General features: G+C 36.9%; 1 protein-coding gene across 1 annotated transcript in view; it reads right to left on the bottom strand.

Annotated features, from left to right (window-relative positions):
• Positions 1 to 19,023, bottom strand: part of LOC137248422 (zinc finger protein 91-like) — a 194,699-nt gene that overhangs the window by 112,502 nt on the left and 63,174 nt on the right. Inside the window, exons 7-8 of the mRNA XM_067779360.1 lie at positions 18,393 to 18,497; positions 18,036 to 18,313 (exon numbers count right to left, since the gene is read on the bottom strand). Of these exons, the coding sequence (XP_067635461.1) occupies positions 18,036 to 18,313; positions 18,393 to 18,497 (383 nt within the window). The remainder of the gene's footprint in view (positions 1 to 18,035; positions 18,314 to 18,392; positions 18,498 to 19,023) is intronic.

Here is a 19,023-nt window from a genome sequence, read left to right as displayed (position 1 = left end):
TGTGGTACTTGTGAAGAAGAAAGATGGAAAAATTAAGTTCTGCGTGGACTATCGAAAGTTGAACGACGTTACTAAAAAGGATAGCTACCCATTGCCAAGAATTGACGACACACTGGACTCGCTATCTGGTACGAAATGGTTTTCCACACTGGACTTAAAAAGCGGCTACTGGCAAGTGGAAGTAAAGGAGGAAGACTAAGAGAAAACAGCTTTCAGTGTCGGTGATGGTCTTTGGCAATTCACAGTAATGCCCTTTGGACTATGTAATGCACCAGCTACTTTCGAGAGACTCATGGATCAGGTATTGAAAGGACTACATTGGAAAACATGCTGGGTGTACCTGGACGATATCATCGTATTGGGCAAGAACTTTGATGAACATCTTAAAAACATAGAGGAAGTTTTCCAGAGAATAGCTGGAGCTGGTCTGAAACTTAGTCCCAAAAAGTGTTCTCTGTTCAAGAAGCAAGTTAGTTACTTGGGTCATAAAGTAACGACGGAGGGCATCCGCACCGCGAATGAAAAGATAGATGCAGTGAAGGATTGGCCAAGACCACAGAATCTGCATGAATTGAGAAGTTTCCTTGGGCTGTGCACATATTACCGGCGATTTGTACCAAATTTTGCCAGTGTAACCCATAGCCTCCACGAGCTAACAAGAAAAAATAAAGCTTTTGAATGGAAGAAGGAGCAGGAAGTAGCTTTCCAAACATTGAAAGAGCGTTTGTGCACTGCCCCAATGTTGGCATATCCGATTCCAGGAGCAACGTTTATTCTAGATACAGATGCGAGCGGATATGCTATAGGAGGCGGTTTGTCACAACTGGTCGATGGACAGGAGAAGGTAGTTGCATATTACAGCCGTTCAATTGGAAAACCAGCGAGCAACTACTGCGTTACACGGAGAGAGCTATTGGAATTGGTAGACTGCATTAAACATTTTCACAAATACCTCTACGGCCAGCGATTCCGCGTCAGGACAGATCACGCAGCGTTGAAATGGCTTCTGAAGTTCCGTAATCCGGAAGGAAAATTGACACGGTGAATCGAGCGGCTACAAAGCTATGACTTTTCCAATGAGCATCAGAAACGTAGTACCCATGGGAATGCCGATGCAATGTCACGAAGACCATGTAGTTTGGAATGCAAGCACTGTTCAAATGCCGAGGCTAAAGAAGACATTATAGATGTACGGCTAATGACTATAACATGTACGGACGAATGGGACAAGGAACAACTAAGGAAGTGTCAGCTAGAAGATACTGATCTGTCACATGTTATGCAAGGGCTCGAACGAAACAAAAGACCAAATAGAGAGATGTCAGCAGAGATTCCCATTGCGAAGTCATATTGGGCACAGTGGAACAGTTTAGAATTGATATACGGTTGCTTGCATCGAGTATGGGAGAGTAAGGATGGTCAATGCAAGAAGAAACTGATAGTTGTTCCCAGAAAGAGGACTCCTGACGTGCTCAGCGAGCTGCATAATGGTCCAAGTGGAGGTCATCTTGAAATCACGAAGACGCTCGAGAAAATTAAGCTGAGATTCTATTGGGTTGGTTGCCGTCAGTCGGTCACCGAGTGGATTGCCAACTGCGAGGTTTGCAACAGAGCGAAGGGCCCAAAACACGAAGTCATGGCCAGATGAAGCAGTATATTTCAGGTGCACCATTTGAAAGGATCCCAAACCAAGAAGCGGAAATAGTAGCAGAAGTAGTTACAAACGATTAGGTTGCAAGGTATTGTGTACCAATGCACAGTGTTTCGTGTAGAACAAGCTAGCTGGACAAAAACAAAGTTCTTATTCCAAGAAAAGTGTAATGAGAAATGAAAGAAAACAAACAAAATAACGGGATTTGTGTTTTTTTTGATATTTTTGCTCATATATATTGAGTAATTGAAGTAAGAAGGCAGGAGTGGCCGTAAAAAGCATTGATTAATTTGCAAAATTCTTGTTGAATATTGAGCTTCATATTTCTTTTAAGTGAACACTTTTATATAATTTTTTTTTATGGATTCTAAGCACGAAGGTAAGTAAAATTTTTTAATAGTAATTCTTTCGCAATTAGAGTATTTTCAATATATTTAACATTCCGTTATTAAGAAGAAAAGGTATTTTTTGTCTATATTTTTAACTTTAGGGACAAAAAAGTTACATACATCCGCGGACATCCGGGCTAAATTTTACATATGTTATAGTCGCAAGTATTCTCTAATAGTCGAAAGAAAAAACCATAGCGAATTATTTGCACATCTATTTAAAATTTTTTTTTTGTAGATTTAGTTATCTCTACATATAAAATAGGATGTATGTACGTACCAGCTCCGACGAGATATTTGAACCTTTAAAGCTGATCTACAAACAGCAAAACCAATTCCCAGGTACAGGGAACAAACACGTAGCCATAAAACACACAAAAATAAACGCGCAAGGTCAACAAGAGCACACCAAAAGCAAAAAGGCGAAGATCACTGACTTCAACATGCCACAACCTACCGCACCAGTCAATAAGGCATAAAACAGGTACATACAAAGCAATCCTAATGCAGATATAACCACACAGGAACGCTACACAAAGCAACCCCATTTGGTAGCATCTACGACAATACCTGAATGTAATATAAATACTGCGCAACTGATAACAAATCAGAACGATCAACGACACTTAAGATGGCAGCACAACAATCATCAACTATTCACCCTGTCGGAAAATCAACAACACAAAGCAGTTTAGTTATAACCGTACCAATAACGGAGTTTTTTGACATTTGGGTTCAACATTCGAAGGAAACCAGATATTTTTATTTTATTTTTTTATTTAAAGTTTAAGCTTACAAATATCGGCATATTCGTCGAAGCTGGATCAAAAGTGGAACACTTCTGGAAGACATAAGGAGCGATTTTTGATTAAAAACTCGCAGTGGCTTTCGGGTCCAGACTTCACATTTACAATAACGGTGGATTCAAAGTTGCCATCAGACCAACCAACCACTTTTTCAGGTAACCCCGGCCCCGGAAGACGAGAGAAGGACTTTGTTAGCTGCAGTGAAAAAACCAAACGGCGTCGAGTGACCTCTTGCAATCTAGAAGTCCTGGTGAGTTACTTTATGCGGCAGAAGTATCAACGCGTATGTCCGGCAACAGAAATGTTGCTAACATTATAAAAATATCACAGGAAACCACTCAAATATCCGGCAAAAAGATGACATGTTAGCCAGATGCACGATGCTTGAGCAATGTAGAAGCTTTAGCATACTACGTAGATAGCAAGTCGACGACTCATGGGTACAAAACGACTCGGAAGTGGAGCATGAAGGCAGGCCATAAGGTTTATCCATCATTTTATAGTCTAAGAAAAGCTAAGGCAGAATGCTATCCAAATGAAATTGATGTGGGTGAAACACGTGCGGAAATTAAAGTCCAACCCGTATTAGATAAAACTGTTGAGCGTTTAGTTTTAGCAAATCAATAAGTTTTTGTTAGTTTATTACCTACAAACTTGATGTATACTTTAATCAGCAAGTGGGGTTGCGATGGAAGCTCAGGCCATAGCACGTATAAGCAAAAGTTGACATTGTTATTATTATTATTGTAATTCACTTTTACATTCCTGACTGGTACTATAAAATAATTTTGTAAAAACTGTAGTGCCAGGATAAATACTCAAATAAATACAAAATATGTTTGTACATATATACAGTCACTCACATAAATAAGTAGACACCCCTTTTTGGACAATTCTTACAATTTTCGCTTTCGCAAATTTATTTTAACTAATTTCCCATAAGAAAATTTGTCACGATCTATAACAAAAACTAAATAATATTTAAAAAATGTTTGAAAAATTCGACGAATTTTCATAAAAAATTTAAATTTTTTTTCCGAATTTTTAGAATTTTTTAGAGTATTGAGATTTGTAGTCCATTTAGTTTAAGTACAATAAAGTAATAGTAGCCGTGCTTTTTAACACGCGCGTATACGTTTCGTTTGTGCGTGTAAAAAAAACGCCTATCTTTGCTTAGATAATGCTTAGGAGACCCATCTAGCGGCTGTGGTTAAACAACTAGCTACAGCAACAGGGTGTACCGAAAAGCGGAGACGCAACGCTCTGATGGCCATAGGGTATAACATATAGCTGAATCAGTTGCGATGAATTGTGGACACACATAGAATACATAGAATTAGTGTAGAGGGCGAAACAAAGACATATATTTCATTTACATCTGAGTATAATGCGTATTGAAATTTAGTAGGACAAAATTTATGCGCAGCAATTTCAGAGGTGTATTTATAGTTTGTCTCTTAGCAGTCAATATAAAGTCTAAGCGTAAACGGATATACGCGTGTTAAAAACACGGCTATTATTAAGTCCTTTAAATTTTTTTTGGATATATGTCACTTATTCACACGAGTTACTGTATATGAAATAAGCAAATGTATGCATATGTAGTAAAATTTTGGAAAAAAATAAAAAAACAAGAAGATATGGCTGAAAAAAATTACGTAGTTGTAACAAATGACTGCATATGAAACGGAAAATCTCATAAAATAATTTTGTCCAGCTAGCCTGTTCTACACGAAACACTGTGCAATGGAGTTACATTCTGACCAAGGCAGGAATTTTGAAACAGCTGTGTTCCAAGAAATGTGTAAGAAGTTGGGCATTCGGAGAACACGGACAATTACATTGCATCCTCAGTCCGATGGTATGGTGGAACGTTTCAATAGAACATTGGAGGAGCATTTGAGGAAAGTAGTAGACAAGTACCATAAGGAGTGCGATACACACATATCATTATTCTTGATGGCTTACCGATCGGCAGTACATGAGACAACGGGCCGAACTCCCGCAAAGGTAATTTTTGGCAATGACCTTCGATTGCCAGCTGATTTGAAGTATAGGATAGATCGCGATGCGGAGAGAAATGTCAAGAAATCCACTGGTGTCTTGGAAGAAGAGCTGAGAGAGATACACGATCTGGTAAGGCAACGAAATTGCAGTGTAATTGGGAAGGCCCATACAAAGTTGTAAAACGGATCAACGATGTAGTGTACCGCATACAAACCATTGGCAAACCACGAACCAAAATGAAAGTGGTTCATTTGGAAAGGCTGGCAGCGTTTAGATCGAGAGATTTGTCTGATCGGGACGATCAGATTTAGGTGGAGGGCAGTTTGACGAATATTAGCAACATTAAGAGATACTATCATCTCTAAGCCGATGCTAAGCAGTGACTTTCATGCACATCATTAAATCAATCATTATGTCTACCCATATGACCATACGAGCAGCGGAGAAGAGATGCACAAACACATGCATATATCTTATGTGAGATGCTCACAAAAGAAGGCAATGATTTGTGAAAGTATTACTCACGTATACACGCGCATATGAGAAGCTATAAACGTAGTTGTGGCTGCTGATTTTGTAGCTGATAACTAACTAGAAAATCTAGAATAGAAAAGCCGAGAAGTATGCAACGAGGAAACAAGACAGTATAAAAGGCGGTAACAGTAGAGGCACGACAATCAGTTTCATTTAAGCAAGCTATTGGTTGTGAAGTATCAGTGTTATTGTGAAGTACTTTAATAAAGGCCATTTTGCATTATTAAATATTGGAGTTACTTATTCAACAGTTTAGCATACGAACGTTAGTAGGAGATTTGGAATAAGCGGAATTTCAGTAAACTCGTTACAATATGAACGTCTCGTCCACCCATTTCGTAAGGAAAATTAAAAGAGCACGTCGCTAATTGGAAGAGAAGCTCGGCCTTAATCTCCTCTGAGGTAAAACGACTCAAGTATTTTTTTATGGCAGTAAACGTTTTGTGGGGGAATAACTAAATAGAAGGGGATCAGAACTATTTTAATTTTTTTTTAACTTTCGTACTTCGCACTACCATATCTCTACTGGTAGTGTTATTACGTATCATGTATATATTGCAAATTTTGTTAAGATTAAAACTGCAAGAACCTTTTTTTAAGAAGTCGGGGTCTTTACCAGCAGCATAATGACCAAGTTGAGATTCCTGTGAAGGTCTCAAGGGTCGGGTTATCTCGTTAGGTCACGCTCTCTTGCTAGGTTTGCAGCTTCGGCCGGGAAGTGTGGTTTTCAGGTCAGGTCGGAATGAATAGTGTCGAAGCTGAACTGATGGCTTAACAAGAACTTAGCACATGTGATATACATAGGCTGCTGAATTGTATTCTTAAATCCAACTTTTATATGAGAAGCAACCGCAAATCATTTATAAGGGTTTTCAAATCATAGCACGTTCGACAAAGGCGACCTTGTGAGTTGCCTAAATGTGTTTTTTTTCCAAAATATTTTAACTATTTTGTGGCTGCAAACTTAAAAAAAAAAATGCAGTGCTTCTTATTTATAATTTTTCCAATATAAAAAAATGATCCGTCAAATAAACTTCAAGTGGATGCAGTGTAGGTTTAAATTGGGACATGGCTCAATTATATGGTTGGCTCATCTCATCAGCTGTTTTTATTTTTTACATTGCATGGTCGATGGGATTGTCAAAAGGAGATAGCAAACTCAAAATTAAAGCAACACATTGGCAGCGTTTTCTTACAACATACAAAAACTGCTAAGTTTTATGTTTTCATTCCATTCCATTCGCATAACACCAACACGGAGATTTTGACAATCTGAACTAACATATTTTGTTGTTGTACATATGAGCCAACCATAGTTATAGTTGAAACATGAATTGGGATTAAATAAATCTCTACATTTAAAGCTTGACATGGAGACGTAGTGAAAATGATATCGCATATTTGGTTACATTTATCTTAATTTTGTCAGTATAGAGTTACCCGCTTTAAATAAAAATACCAATAGGACAATAATATTTTGGAATTTTATAGTTATTTTATAGCGCGGTATTCAGATCATAACGCACGAAAACCGCATTTTTAACGAAAATGTGAAGAAAATGGTAAATAAAAAAGCAAAATTGATATTTAAAAAAAAAAAAACTTCAAGCCAAGGTATAAATATTACAAGGTAAACCCGGTGAGAGCCGAAATGACGTTTAGAATAATTTTAAAATTCCCACTGCTCTCACATTTTAATTTTTTTATTTTGGTTTTGTTTTCATAACAGAAATATAACAAACTGTAATATATTTGGTAATTCTATACGACAGCATGACACGTCCAAAAATATGAAAAGGGGTATCAAAAGACGCGTTTTTGATCCAGGATCGCGAATCCGAAAGCGGAGGTAAAAAATGTTGGGTATGTCAAGAGATATTTGCAAAAGAAATTTTGATAATTTTCATGCGGTTGTAATTTTGATGATTTTGGGGTACCCACAAAAAAAAATAACATAAGTGAACATAAGTGTTTTGCGCGGATATAATTTTGGTCTCCAAACCGGTGTTGGACCCACACAAGGTAATTTTTTATAAGCGCGGTCAAAGGCCGCCAATACAGAAAGGTGTTCTGCGCAAAAAAACTATGGATTTCACCCTGGGTTTCGGAGCACTCCGGGGTCATTTTTCGGTTTTTCGTTAATATCTTTTGAACGATCTAAAATTTTTATTTTCCGCCTTCGGATTATTGTTGTCGAGGTCAATACGAGTCTTTTTACACCTCTCTCGGTATTTTTGAACGCGTATTACCAGTGTCATGATGTCGTATAGAATTACCATATATTTTTGCTTTCTACCATTAATATTATGATATTTTATCCAATTTCGGAATTGTATTGTGGTTTCCCGCAAAAATAAGCATCATGCCACGATCATCTTCTGAGGAATTGTCTTCAACAAATTGTTGTGCCAAGGTGTACGTAAGACATACATACCTAGTAATAATAAAAATTTGGTGTGACATATATCCGAGGAGATTAAGGTCTAGCTTTCCATCCAATTTGAAGGCTATGTATCGTGTATTCATTTTTCTACAAACTGGCTCACCTAAATACATGTTCTATGCCGAACCAAAACTTTATCTGCTAAGGCGGACGAACTTTTGGTGCCAAGGTAATGCCGAGGGACAGTCGATACCACTTATACAAATTTTCTTAAATATTTTTGATGGATAGGCCAACACACTAGCTCTAGACCACGGCCTCAACGAACTATCACACTCCAACTGAACGATGCTGTTTAGCTAAGCTGCGAAGAGTTACAGCGCTTTTGCTGGCGTGGGCAAGTTATGGGAAGATCTCGACTGAGTTTGGAGAAGCTGGTGGGGGAAGACTTTGATCTCTCTTGGTGCCCCCTGTTGGCGTCAGTTATTGCGAAACAGGGTTAGCTGGAGTGACTTGTTACGCAACGACCAGCATCTCCTAAACGGTTAAGCGCCAATTAACGAATTTATCTTCCAACCGCGAGGAACATTTGACACTACTGATCTCTTATGAAGTCAAGTTTCAGCATATTTAAGGGTTAAAGAAGTATTAACCAAGTGAAGAAGGATGAATGAAAAATCAATAGGGGTGGTCTCCAACATTCGCTTCTTAATTAGAAGAGGTTAAGAAGAAAGGTCCCCTACAAGAATACTGACTATCATATGACTATCATCTGATTGTCAGCAATGCCAACCTAACGATCAGCGGTTTCTATTTGGTGTTCTCAATTCCGATTGTAAAAAATCGATTCGAAGTCGATTTCGAATCGTTTTCATTCCGATTCGGTAACCAGTTTAATCAGCTGCTTTTGTTTATGTGTTTTGGTTTAAGTATCATAAAATTTTATTTTAATTAAAAAATGCCTGCAGATATGGTTTTTGATGCGCTGACGCAAGAATACGTGCTATTGTGCGTGCGAATCGTAAAAATGCGCTGGATCGGAATTCAGAACAGGTCGACTTCATTTCGATCAGCATCGATTTGTTTGCCTAATAGATTTCTTGATAGAAGTTTTTAAAGAAAGATTTATTATGCCAATTTAACTCAAATTTAAACAAAAAATACACACAACTCTTCCAAATAAAATGAAGAATTTAAAAAAAATTATTTGAAAGACAAATATCGCAACATTTGTGTATAATCTGCCAATTAATTTTCATTCCGACTGCTCAGAGGCAATACTTTTCAAACCGATAATTTTTGGTCGGAATCGAAATCCAGAACAGGCCTGATAACTAGCTTTAATAACATTCGCCGCAGCGCAACCACAACCAAGTTAACGTGTTTTCAAAAGCTCTACGAGAGGTAGAGACAAAAAATTTAAAGAAAATCGAAACAGTAATTTTTGAGTGGTTCACGCGCGTCGGATTCTAAAAAGTCGTATTAAAAGAATTTTTGGGAAATTATATACATTTTCTAAAATATAATAAAGAGGCTAATCACCAACGCTTCTGTAAGCAAACACATCGGGTTTTTAATTAGTGCCTTCGTAACAAAAACATGAAGTTTACGATGGCGCGTGGCCATTTTAAAGCTACTGTGAGTGCAACCTCAATAGACTCCAATTTGGAGTCGTTTCATGGCGACCGTGACCGTGTGCCTGCCTGCAAAATTGGCGGACACGAGATGACGTAGCGGCAGCTACGATAAAATATAAAAAAGCTTAAAACAGAAATTTTTTGATGAAATGAATTCCTAAGTTCGTGCTAGTGGCCAGCAACGTATAACAAAAACTTACAAAAAACCCTCAAAAAAAAAAAAAAAAAAAAACTTGTAAAAAAACTACAAAAAAAAACATTTAAAAATTTTCAAAAAACTACAAAAACAAAAAATTTAAAAACTCAAAAAATTACAAAAAACTATTAACAAGTTTACAAAGATTTTTTCATTACAACATAAAATTCTAAAGAACTATAATAAGAAAGAATTTTATATTTGAATTTTGGACAATTGAAATACAAACAACTCGTGAAATTTAACAAATATAGAAATATATTTGAAAAAAAAGGCTATATAGCTGTTTTTGACCAAAAGGTTTCGAAGTCCCCTTTAGAAAATGTGCGTTTTTGAGGTGATTGTACAAAAATTGCAAGTGTACGGTATTAATAAAGTGCTGGTGGCGTGAGTTAGTAAAATCAAAGGCATTTAAATAACGGTTGAGAGAGACTTGAATATACATATGTATGTATTTAAATAGAAAGTACAGCCTGTGCCAAGCGACAAAACAGTGCATCAATAATTTGGTTCATAGCGGTACGCAAAACTCTACCGAAAAAAAAACCAATAGAAACAAAGAAACTGTAATAGCGGTAAACAAAAACACGCCACCACAGCACAGTAACACACATACATATATGCCAAAAAGAAGTAGCGAAAAATAACGCTAAAATCATCTTTAACTAGCAGCAGCGAAATCACAGCACGAGCATGGAAAGACGAAGAGTAGCCAAAGCCAGCAGCAGCAACAAAGAAGCAACATACATAAGTATATACTAACACCTACGTATATATATTCTTTCATATACATACATTAATTATATTCTTTTAAATTTTGATACATATATTTAACTTGCATATAAAATCAATTAACACTAATGTTTTTCAATTTTCTTATATGGTCATTAGCACACAAATATTATTCCCAATTATTTCTCTTTAAATTTAAATTTCAAAATTGTTTTTTTAAACAATTTTTTTTCTTTTTCCCAATAAATTTTTCACATAAACCTAAATACATATGTATTGGAACACTTAAATACATACATATATGTATACATATGAAATATCATTTTAATAATAACCATCTAAAACATATTTATATGTACTGTTCTTTCTTATTTGGAATATTGGTTTAAACATACAGTTTTGCGAAAAAATATAAGCGTTTACTTGAATTTCTTTTGACACAAAAGAATAAAATAATAAATTTGCACTTATAAACCCCTTTTGCTATTTAAATGCGTTTCCCGACGGAAAATATAAAATTTTTTTTTTATTAAAAGCCTGCTATGAAAAGGCTAGCAATAATTTGGAAATACAGTACCTACCAACAAATTCGAAAACCCTTGTACAATTATTTTGCAAAAAAACATTATTTTCTTATAAATACAAAATAAATTTGTGCCTACATTCTTTTGCTTTTATTTAAAGCTACAGTGCCAACCAACATTTTTCATAATAACTTTAATACAATTTCAACTTCGAATTTTTTTTAATATTGTCGATTTTTAGAAATTTTTCTCTGAAACTACAGTGCCTTCTACAAATTTATAAAATTTTTTCGATTTTTTTTTGCATCTGTGTCTACAAAATATTTTTTTCATAAAATAAACCTACAGTGCCTATAACAACGTATTCTGAATCCTCTAATGTGAATACCTCGTTACCAAGTGCCTATAACAACAATTTAACATTTACTCTACTTACAAACTTTTCAAAGTCTATATTTTGAGTGTCACCATAAAGCCATTGCCGCCTCTTCCCTTGAGCCAAACTAGATTTTTTTGATAAACCTACACATTTTTTTTTCAACTTTGCTATAAATTCTCAACACAAGTTATCGAATGTTACTGTAGATGTCAGATTCTGAAAAAGATTTCCATGACGCGAGCTCAGAGGAAGCATCATTTACGTATAGCCCTCCACCAAGAATATCCTTAGGTGAAGATTTTCGGGGGTTTAATAACGAATCGAGCACAACAGACGCCTCAGATAATAGTACAATCATTAGCGTAAATAGCAGCAATACAATTTCTAACGGAAGCAGCAACGATACAATATCCACTAATCGCGTGAACACAACTGCTGATAGAGATATAAACATGGTTACACCGAAACAGAAAAGAGCAGCTATTAGCCTATGGGCTTCTATGATGCGCGAAAATTATAGCGGAGACCCGTTATCGCTTCCGTCTTTCATTGACAAGATAAACCTAATAGATCTTTCAGATGATTCACTAACGCCAACACTAATAGCTTTTCTCAAATCAAAGTTGGAAGGCAAAGCGCGCGAGTCATTACCAACAGAAGTTAGTACAGTTATTCAGATAAAAGAAGCGTTAAGTAGCAAAATAAAACCCGACAACTCCAAAGTTGTCGCTGGCAAAATCGCAGCATTAAAAATCACCAATAACAACTATGCCGAATTTGCAAAACAGGTAGAAGAATTGTCTGATTCGTTAGAACGCTCTCTTATAATAGAAGGCATGACCCAAGCAAAAGCCCATGAAATGGCCGTGGAACAAACAATTAAGGTTTGTAGACTCAACAGCAGATCAGACATGGTCAAATCCATTTTAGCTTCGTCCACCTTCACCGATTCGAAAGACGTGGTCGCGAAGATGGTAATAGGAAAGGATAACGAAGTAAAAGAGAGACAAGTATTGGCATTTCGCTCTAGACCAATACGGGCAAACAATTTTAGAGGTAACTTCCGTGGTAACAATTTTAGATACAATAACAATAATTACAGGTACAGTAATACAAATAGGCAAAGTACTAGTTCAAATTATAGAGGAAATAACAATTAACGAACGCTCGTTTCGCCTCAGAGATGAATCGCTGTGTATTTGCACTGTGTTAAACGATGGCAACATATCATTTGAGAATTGCTTTCGCCTTTCTTTTTGACATAAAGTAAGAAAAGTAAAGGCCAAACGAAAATGATAAATAATAGCATTGCTAGACGAAATCGTTCGGAGGCGAATGGTTCCTCTAAGGTTTCGTTCGCAATACAGAATGATGCCCTAAATAACTTTTACCAACAAAAACTTAGACTTTCGGACAAAACACCAGTTTACATTAAAAATTACAGATTACCGTATTCACAGCGCAGAGAAATTAATAGACAAGTTGACAATTTACTGCAAAATGATTTGATTGAACATAGTCATTCGAATTATAACAGCCCGCTAATATTGGTACCCAAAAAAGACCCAAGTGTACAGAAAAAATACCGCATGTGTGTCGATTTTAGGGCAGTTAATAAAAAACTAATAGCCGACAAATTCCCGCTAGCACGCGTGGATGACATTTTAGATAACCTTGGTCGAGCAAAATATTTTTCTATTTTGGACTTATACTCAGGTTTCCACCAAATCCCGTTACATAAAGATTCGAGATACATCACCTCTTTCAGCACTGATCGTGGTGCTTTCCGTTGGAAGGTTTTACCCTTCGGTTTAAATGTCGCGCCTAACTCGTTTTCACGAATGATGTCCATTGCTTTTTCCGGTATTTCCCCAATCCAAGCCTTTTTATACGTAGACGATGTAATAGTCATAGGGTGTAGCGAGTCTCACCACCTCAACAATTTGGAGAAGGTCTTTCAAACATGTAAAAAGTTTAACTTGCGTTTAAATCCCAAAAAATGCAATTTCATGCGCTCAGAAGTCACATTTCTAGGGCATAAATGCTCGTCCGAAGGACTGCTACCGGATGATTCGAAAATAGTTGCAATTAAGATTCGTTGCATTCGCTAACTACTACAGAAGATTCATACCCAATTTCGCATCAATAGCAGCACCTTTGAACAGACTGAGCAGAAAGAAAGTAGAATTTAAATGGGATGACCAATGTGAAAGTGTGTTTGAAAAACTCCGCAAATCTCTCATTCCCCCTCAAATACTGCAATATCCGGACTTCACAAAGGAATTTACTATTACAGTTGATGCGTCGAAGATTGGTTGCGGTGCCATTTTGAGCCAAAATCACAATGACAACGACTTACCAATCTGTTTTGCTTCAAAATCATTTAATAATGCAGAACAAAAAAGGCAATAATCGAACTGGAACTTTTAGCTATATATTTTGCTATCAAACAATTTCGACCCTATGTCTATGGTACGCATTTTAACGTAAAATCAGATCATCGTCCTTTAGTTTATTTGTTTAACATGAAAGACCCTCTTCAAAACTTTCACGCATAAGACTAGAACTATCGGAATACAATTTCACTATAGAATATATAAAAGGAAAATCTAATGTCGGTGCAGATGCATTATCTCGAATTTCAATTGATGAACTTAAAAACTCAAGAAATCAAATTTTAGGGCAATGTCGAAACAAAACAAACAACAGCAACAAAAACATGAAGACATGGACGAAGAAATAAAATTACAAGTATACGACAAATTTTCATACCATCTCGATGAATTACTTTTGAAGCTAGAAAAAGAAGCTAGTATACGCGGTATTAAACAAGTAGAATGGCAAAAAAATGATAATTTTTTCAAATATTTTTCGATATCGAATCTAAAAGTGACCGGGAACAAAATTCTAAAACATTTAGAAATTATATTGACTGACCCCGTAGAAACAGTGACCGACAACGACAAAAAACTTAAACTGATCACAATCTACCATAACGATCCCATAACAGGTGGACATTTTGGAAGCAAAAAACTATACGCGAAATTACGTACTAAATATTATTGGAAGAATATGACACGTGAAATTGCAAAATTCGTAAAAAATTGCGAAAAATGTTTGATAAACAAAGCAAAACCAAAAGACAAAGAAAGAATGATACTTACGCCAACTCCCTGCAAGCCTTTCGATATCGTCGTTATGGACACTATAGGACCCTTACCTCAGTCAATTAATGGTAATAAGTTCGCAGTTACCATTATATGTGACTTAACAAAATATTTAGTAACAATACCAATACCCGGTAAAAGCGCTAAAACTGTCGCTTCTGCCGTTTTCGAATGTTTTATTTTGATATACGGCACTATGAAATCAATAAAAACCGACCTTGTCACAGAATTCAAAAACGAAATATTTTCAGAATTAACGAAACTTTTAAAAATTACACATAATTTTTCTACACCATATCACCACGAAACAGTTGGCACTGTTGAAAGAAACCACCGAGTTTTTAATGAGTATTTACTTACTTACTTAATTGGCGCTTAACCGTCTAAACGGTTATGGCCGTCCAACAAGGCGCGCCAGTCGCTCCTTCGCTCCGCCAACCGGCGCCAATTGGTCACACCAAGGGAGTTTAAATCGTTTTCCACCTGGTCCTTCCAACGGAGTGGGGGCCGCCCTCTACCTCTGCTTCCATAGGCGGGTTCCGATAGAAACACTTTCTTGGCCGGAGCATCATCTTTCATTCGCATAACATGGCCTAGCCAGCGCAGCCGCTGCGTTTTAATTCGCTGGACTATGTTGATGTCTGCGTATAGCTCGTACAGCTCATCATTAAATCTTCTTCGGTACTCGCCATGTTCAACGCGTAGAGGTCCATAAATCTTTCGAAGAACTTTTCTCTCGAACACTCCCAAAGCCGCTTCATCTGCTGTTGTCATGGTCCATGCTTCTGCCCCATATAGCAGGACGGGTACGATAAGTGACTTGTAGAGTATGATTTTCGTTCGCCGAGAGAGGACTTTACTTTTCAATTGCCTACCTAGTCCAAAGTAGCATTTATTGGCAAGATTGATTCTTCGCTGGATTTCAGTGCTGATGTTGTTGCTAGTGTTGATGCTGGTTCCCAAATAAACGAAGTCTTTTACTATTTCGAAATTATGGCTGCCAACAGTAGCGTGGTTGCCAAGGCGCATATGCGCTGACTCTTTGCTCGATGACAGCAGGTACTTCGTTTTGTCCTCATTCACCATCAAACCCATCTTTACCGCTTCTTTTTCCAGCTTGGAGTAAGCAGAACTAACAGCGCGGGTGTTTAGGCCGATGATATCAATGTCATCAGCATATGCCAGTAATTGCACGCTTTTATAGTATATTGTTCCAGTGCGGTTAAGTTCTGCAGCTAGTATAATTTTCTCCAGCATCAAATTAAAGAAATCGCACGATAGGGGGTCACCCTGTCTGAAACCTCGTTTAGTTTCGAACGGCTCGGACTGAGCTGATGGTGTTGCTCAACGTCATTTTGCACAGCCGTATAAGTTTTGCGGGGAAACCAAATTCAGACATAGCGGCATATAGGCAGCTCCTTTTCGTGCTGTCGAAGGCGGCTTTAAAGTCGACGAAGAGGTGATGTGTGTCGATTCTCTTTTCACGGGTTTTTTCCAAGATTTGGCGCATTGTGAAAATCTGGTCGATGGTAGATTTACCAGGTCTGAAGCCGCACTGATAAGGTCCAATCAGCCGGTTCACGGTGGGCTTCAATCTTTCGCACAATACACTTGAAAGGACCTTATATGCGATATTAAGAAGGCTGATTCCACGATAGTTGGTGAATTTTGCAGTATCCTCCTTCTTGTGGACTGGGCAAAGAACACTTAGATTCCAACCGTCGGGCATGCTTTCGTCCGCCCATATTTTGCTAAGAAGCTGCTGCATGCGCCTTACCAACTCCTCGCCGCCGAACTTGAATAGCTCCGCAGGCAATCCCTCAGGCAATGAGTATTTACGGGCTTATTTAAAAGACAACTTCGATGATTGGGACGTTTATTTACGTTATTTCACTTTTTTGCATAATACAACGACAAACACTGTATTCGATAGTAAGCTAACACCGTATGAATTAATATTCGGAAAAAAAGCAAATTTGCCACTCGAAATGCAAAAAGATGAAATTGACCCAATCTACAATATTGAAAATTACGCGAAAGAAGTAAAATATCGTTTTCAAAAAACAAACTCACTCGCGGAAAAATACGTTAAAAAGCACAAGGTTCAAAACGAAGTCGGATACAACCGGGACTCGCAGCCAATATCGGTTAAAGTTCATGACAAGGTTTTATTACAAAAAGAACCTCGCGATAAACATGCTAGCATTTACCAGGGTCCACACGTCGTAACAAAAATCGACGGCGTTAACATAACATATTTTGATAAAACAAAGAACAAAGAAAAGACAGTACATAAAAATAGGATACGAAAATTGTAACCTAAATAGCTTAAAAATAAAAAAAAAAAATAAATGTAAGGCGCGATAACCTCCGAAGAGATCTAAGGCCGAGCTTCTCTTCCAATTTGCGTCGTGCTCCTCTTGATTTTTCCCTACAAATTGGCCGGACGGGACCTACATGTTTTATGCCGACTCCGAACGGCATCTGCAAGGCAGATGAGTTTTCACTGAGAGCTTTTCATGGCAGAAATACAATCGGAGCGCTTGCCAGACACTGCCGAGGGGCGACCCCGCTTAGAAAAATTTTCTTCTAATTGAAAAATCTTATTTCTAAAATTTTGATGTTGCTTTGCCCGGGAGTTGAACCCAGGGCATACGGTGTGATAGGCGGAGCACGCTACCATCACACCACGGTGGCCACCTAAATAGCTTGGGAATACAAAAATCAATATTTTTTTCAAATAAATAGTATTTTTCTAAACATACATTAAAACGAAATACATAACATTTACCTTACAACAAAAAATATATCTTAACTTTACTAGTTAGTATTAAACATTACTCACCTTAGCATAAAATTTAATAAGTAGCTAGCAATAATAACCTACTTTAAAACGTAGAAATTTAAGTTCTTTTAAGATGTGAACTTTATTTTTAATTGTATCAAGTGTTTTGAACGAGCGAAAACGAGGAATGGATTCAGTAATACATAAATTCGCTCATTCAAGGCAATTTACATCATCTGGGTCAAGAAGAGTTGGTCAAGATTGATCACCTTGACAAACTCTTCTTTTCCAAAGGGGAATGATGTAATGGAACCATGCAAATATATTTAAAACCTACATAGCATAATACGGCCCTTAGGATATAAATAGTAATAGAACTAGCTTTAATGACATTCGCCGCAGCGCAACCACAACCAAGTTAACGTGCTTTCAAAAGCTCTACGAGAGGTAGACAAAAAATTTAAAGAAAATCGAAACAGTCATTTTTGAGTGGTTCACGCGCGTCGGATACTAAAAAGTCGTATTAAAAGAATTTTTGTGAAATTATATACATTTTCTAAAATATAATAAAGAGGCTAATCACCAACGCTTCTGTAAGCAAACAAATCGGGTTTTTAATTAGTGCCTTCGTAACAAAAACATGAAGTTTACGATGGCGCGTGGCCATTTTAAAGCTACTGTGAGTGCAACCTCAATAGACTCCAATTTGGAGTCGTTTCATTGTTTTCGATCACGTATCGTAGTATAACACAATACCGGCCATGGATTCCGCGCTTTACGGAGAAATTAACCTCAATATAAGATCACAGTCCAGGGAGTTTATGAATGCCATGTTACCTATTAACTTTCTTTAGCCTCATCTCCCCTTAAAGCTGCCATATTTCGCTCACGCGTCTCTGGATCTTCGTCTTTATGCGTAGTTGAGTGTAACAGTAGCTCCGAAGCCAAACGAAAAGCTAAGGGACAAGATTCACATCTGTAAATATTATCACCCAGATGTACACGGAAATGCTTATTCAGTATGCTTTTTGTAGCAAAGCACCGTTCGCAGTATTTGCATTTATATGGTTTTTCACCGGTATGAGTACGCAAATGCTGCCTTAGGTTAGTAGTTTTTGCAAATCTATTTAATAGAGGCAGAAAATAAAGTTAGAAAAAACTTGGTGAAATATATTAAGACGAAGATTTTTATGATAACTTACCGCTTTTCACAAAAATCACATTTATGGGGCTTTCCGCGGCTATGACTTCTTTCATGTCTATTTAAGTCACATTTTGTTTTAAAACGTTTGCCACAAATATCGCATCTGAAAAAAAAACACAGCTAATCAAGACAATAAAAAAACGAGTTTATTTTTTGATATTAAAAGGAAGCGAGGATTTGAATTTTCTAACTAGTGGAGTATGTCCAAATTTTAAACACGGTTTTAAAAATTTTTAGTATTTTAGACCCACTTGCAGAACGGCAAGTTATTTTTTTACCTCAAAGCTAATTTTAAAAATTGGTCAAAAATGTATGAGTTTAACCCCTAATGTTAGGTTAATTCTGAGTTAGAAAACTTAACTTGCCGTTCTGCAAAAGAGGCTTAAAGAACATTTTCGACTTATATCCAAACCCTCTCTCAGCAAAAACAGTTTTTTTGTTTTTTTTTTTAATGAACGTTGTGGCAGCGCGCTGCCTTCAAGTGACCCAAAGAAACCAGGCTAATCCTGTTTACGCGTTCAATTTATATATATACATATATAATAACTTTTTTTTTTTTTGCCGAGTGTTTGATGGGCTCCGCTACAGAAGATATTTCATGAGCCAAGCGTAATACATGAAGGGAATGG

Source organism: Eurosta solidaginis, chromosome 4 (genome assembly GCF_040869045.1).
Source record: "Eurosta solidaginis isolate ZX-2024a chromosome 4, ASM4086904v1, whole genome shotgun sequence".
NCBI lineage: Eukaryota > Metazoa > Arthropoda > Insecta > Diptera > Tephritidae > Eurosta > Eurosta solidaginis.
The sequence above is the reverse complement of the archived record's forward strand: the minus strand, read 5'-3'. Positions and strand labels throughout refer to the sequence as shown.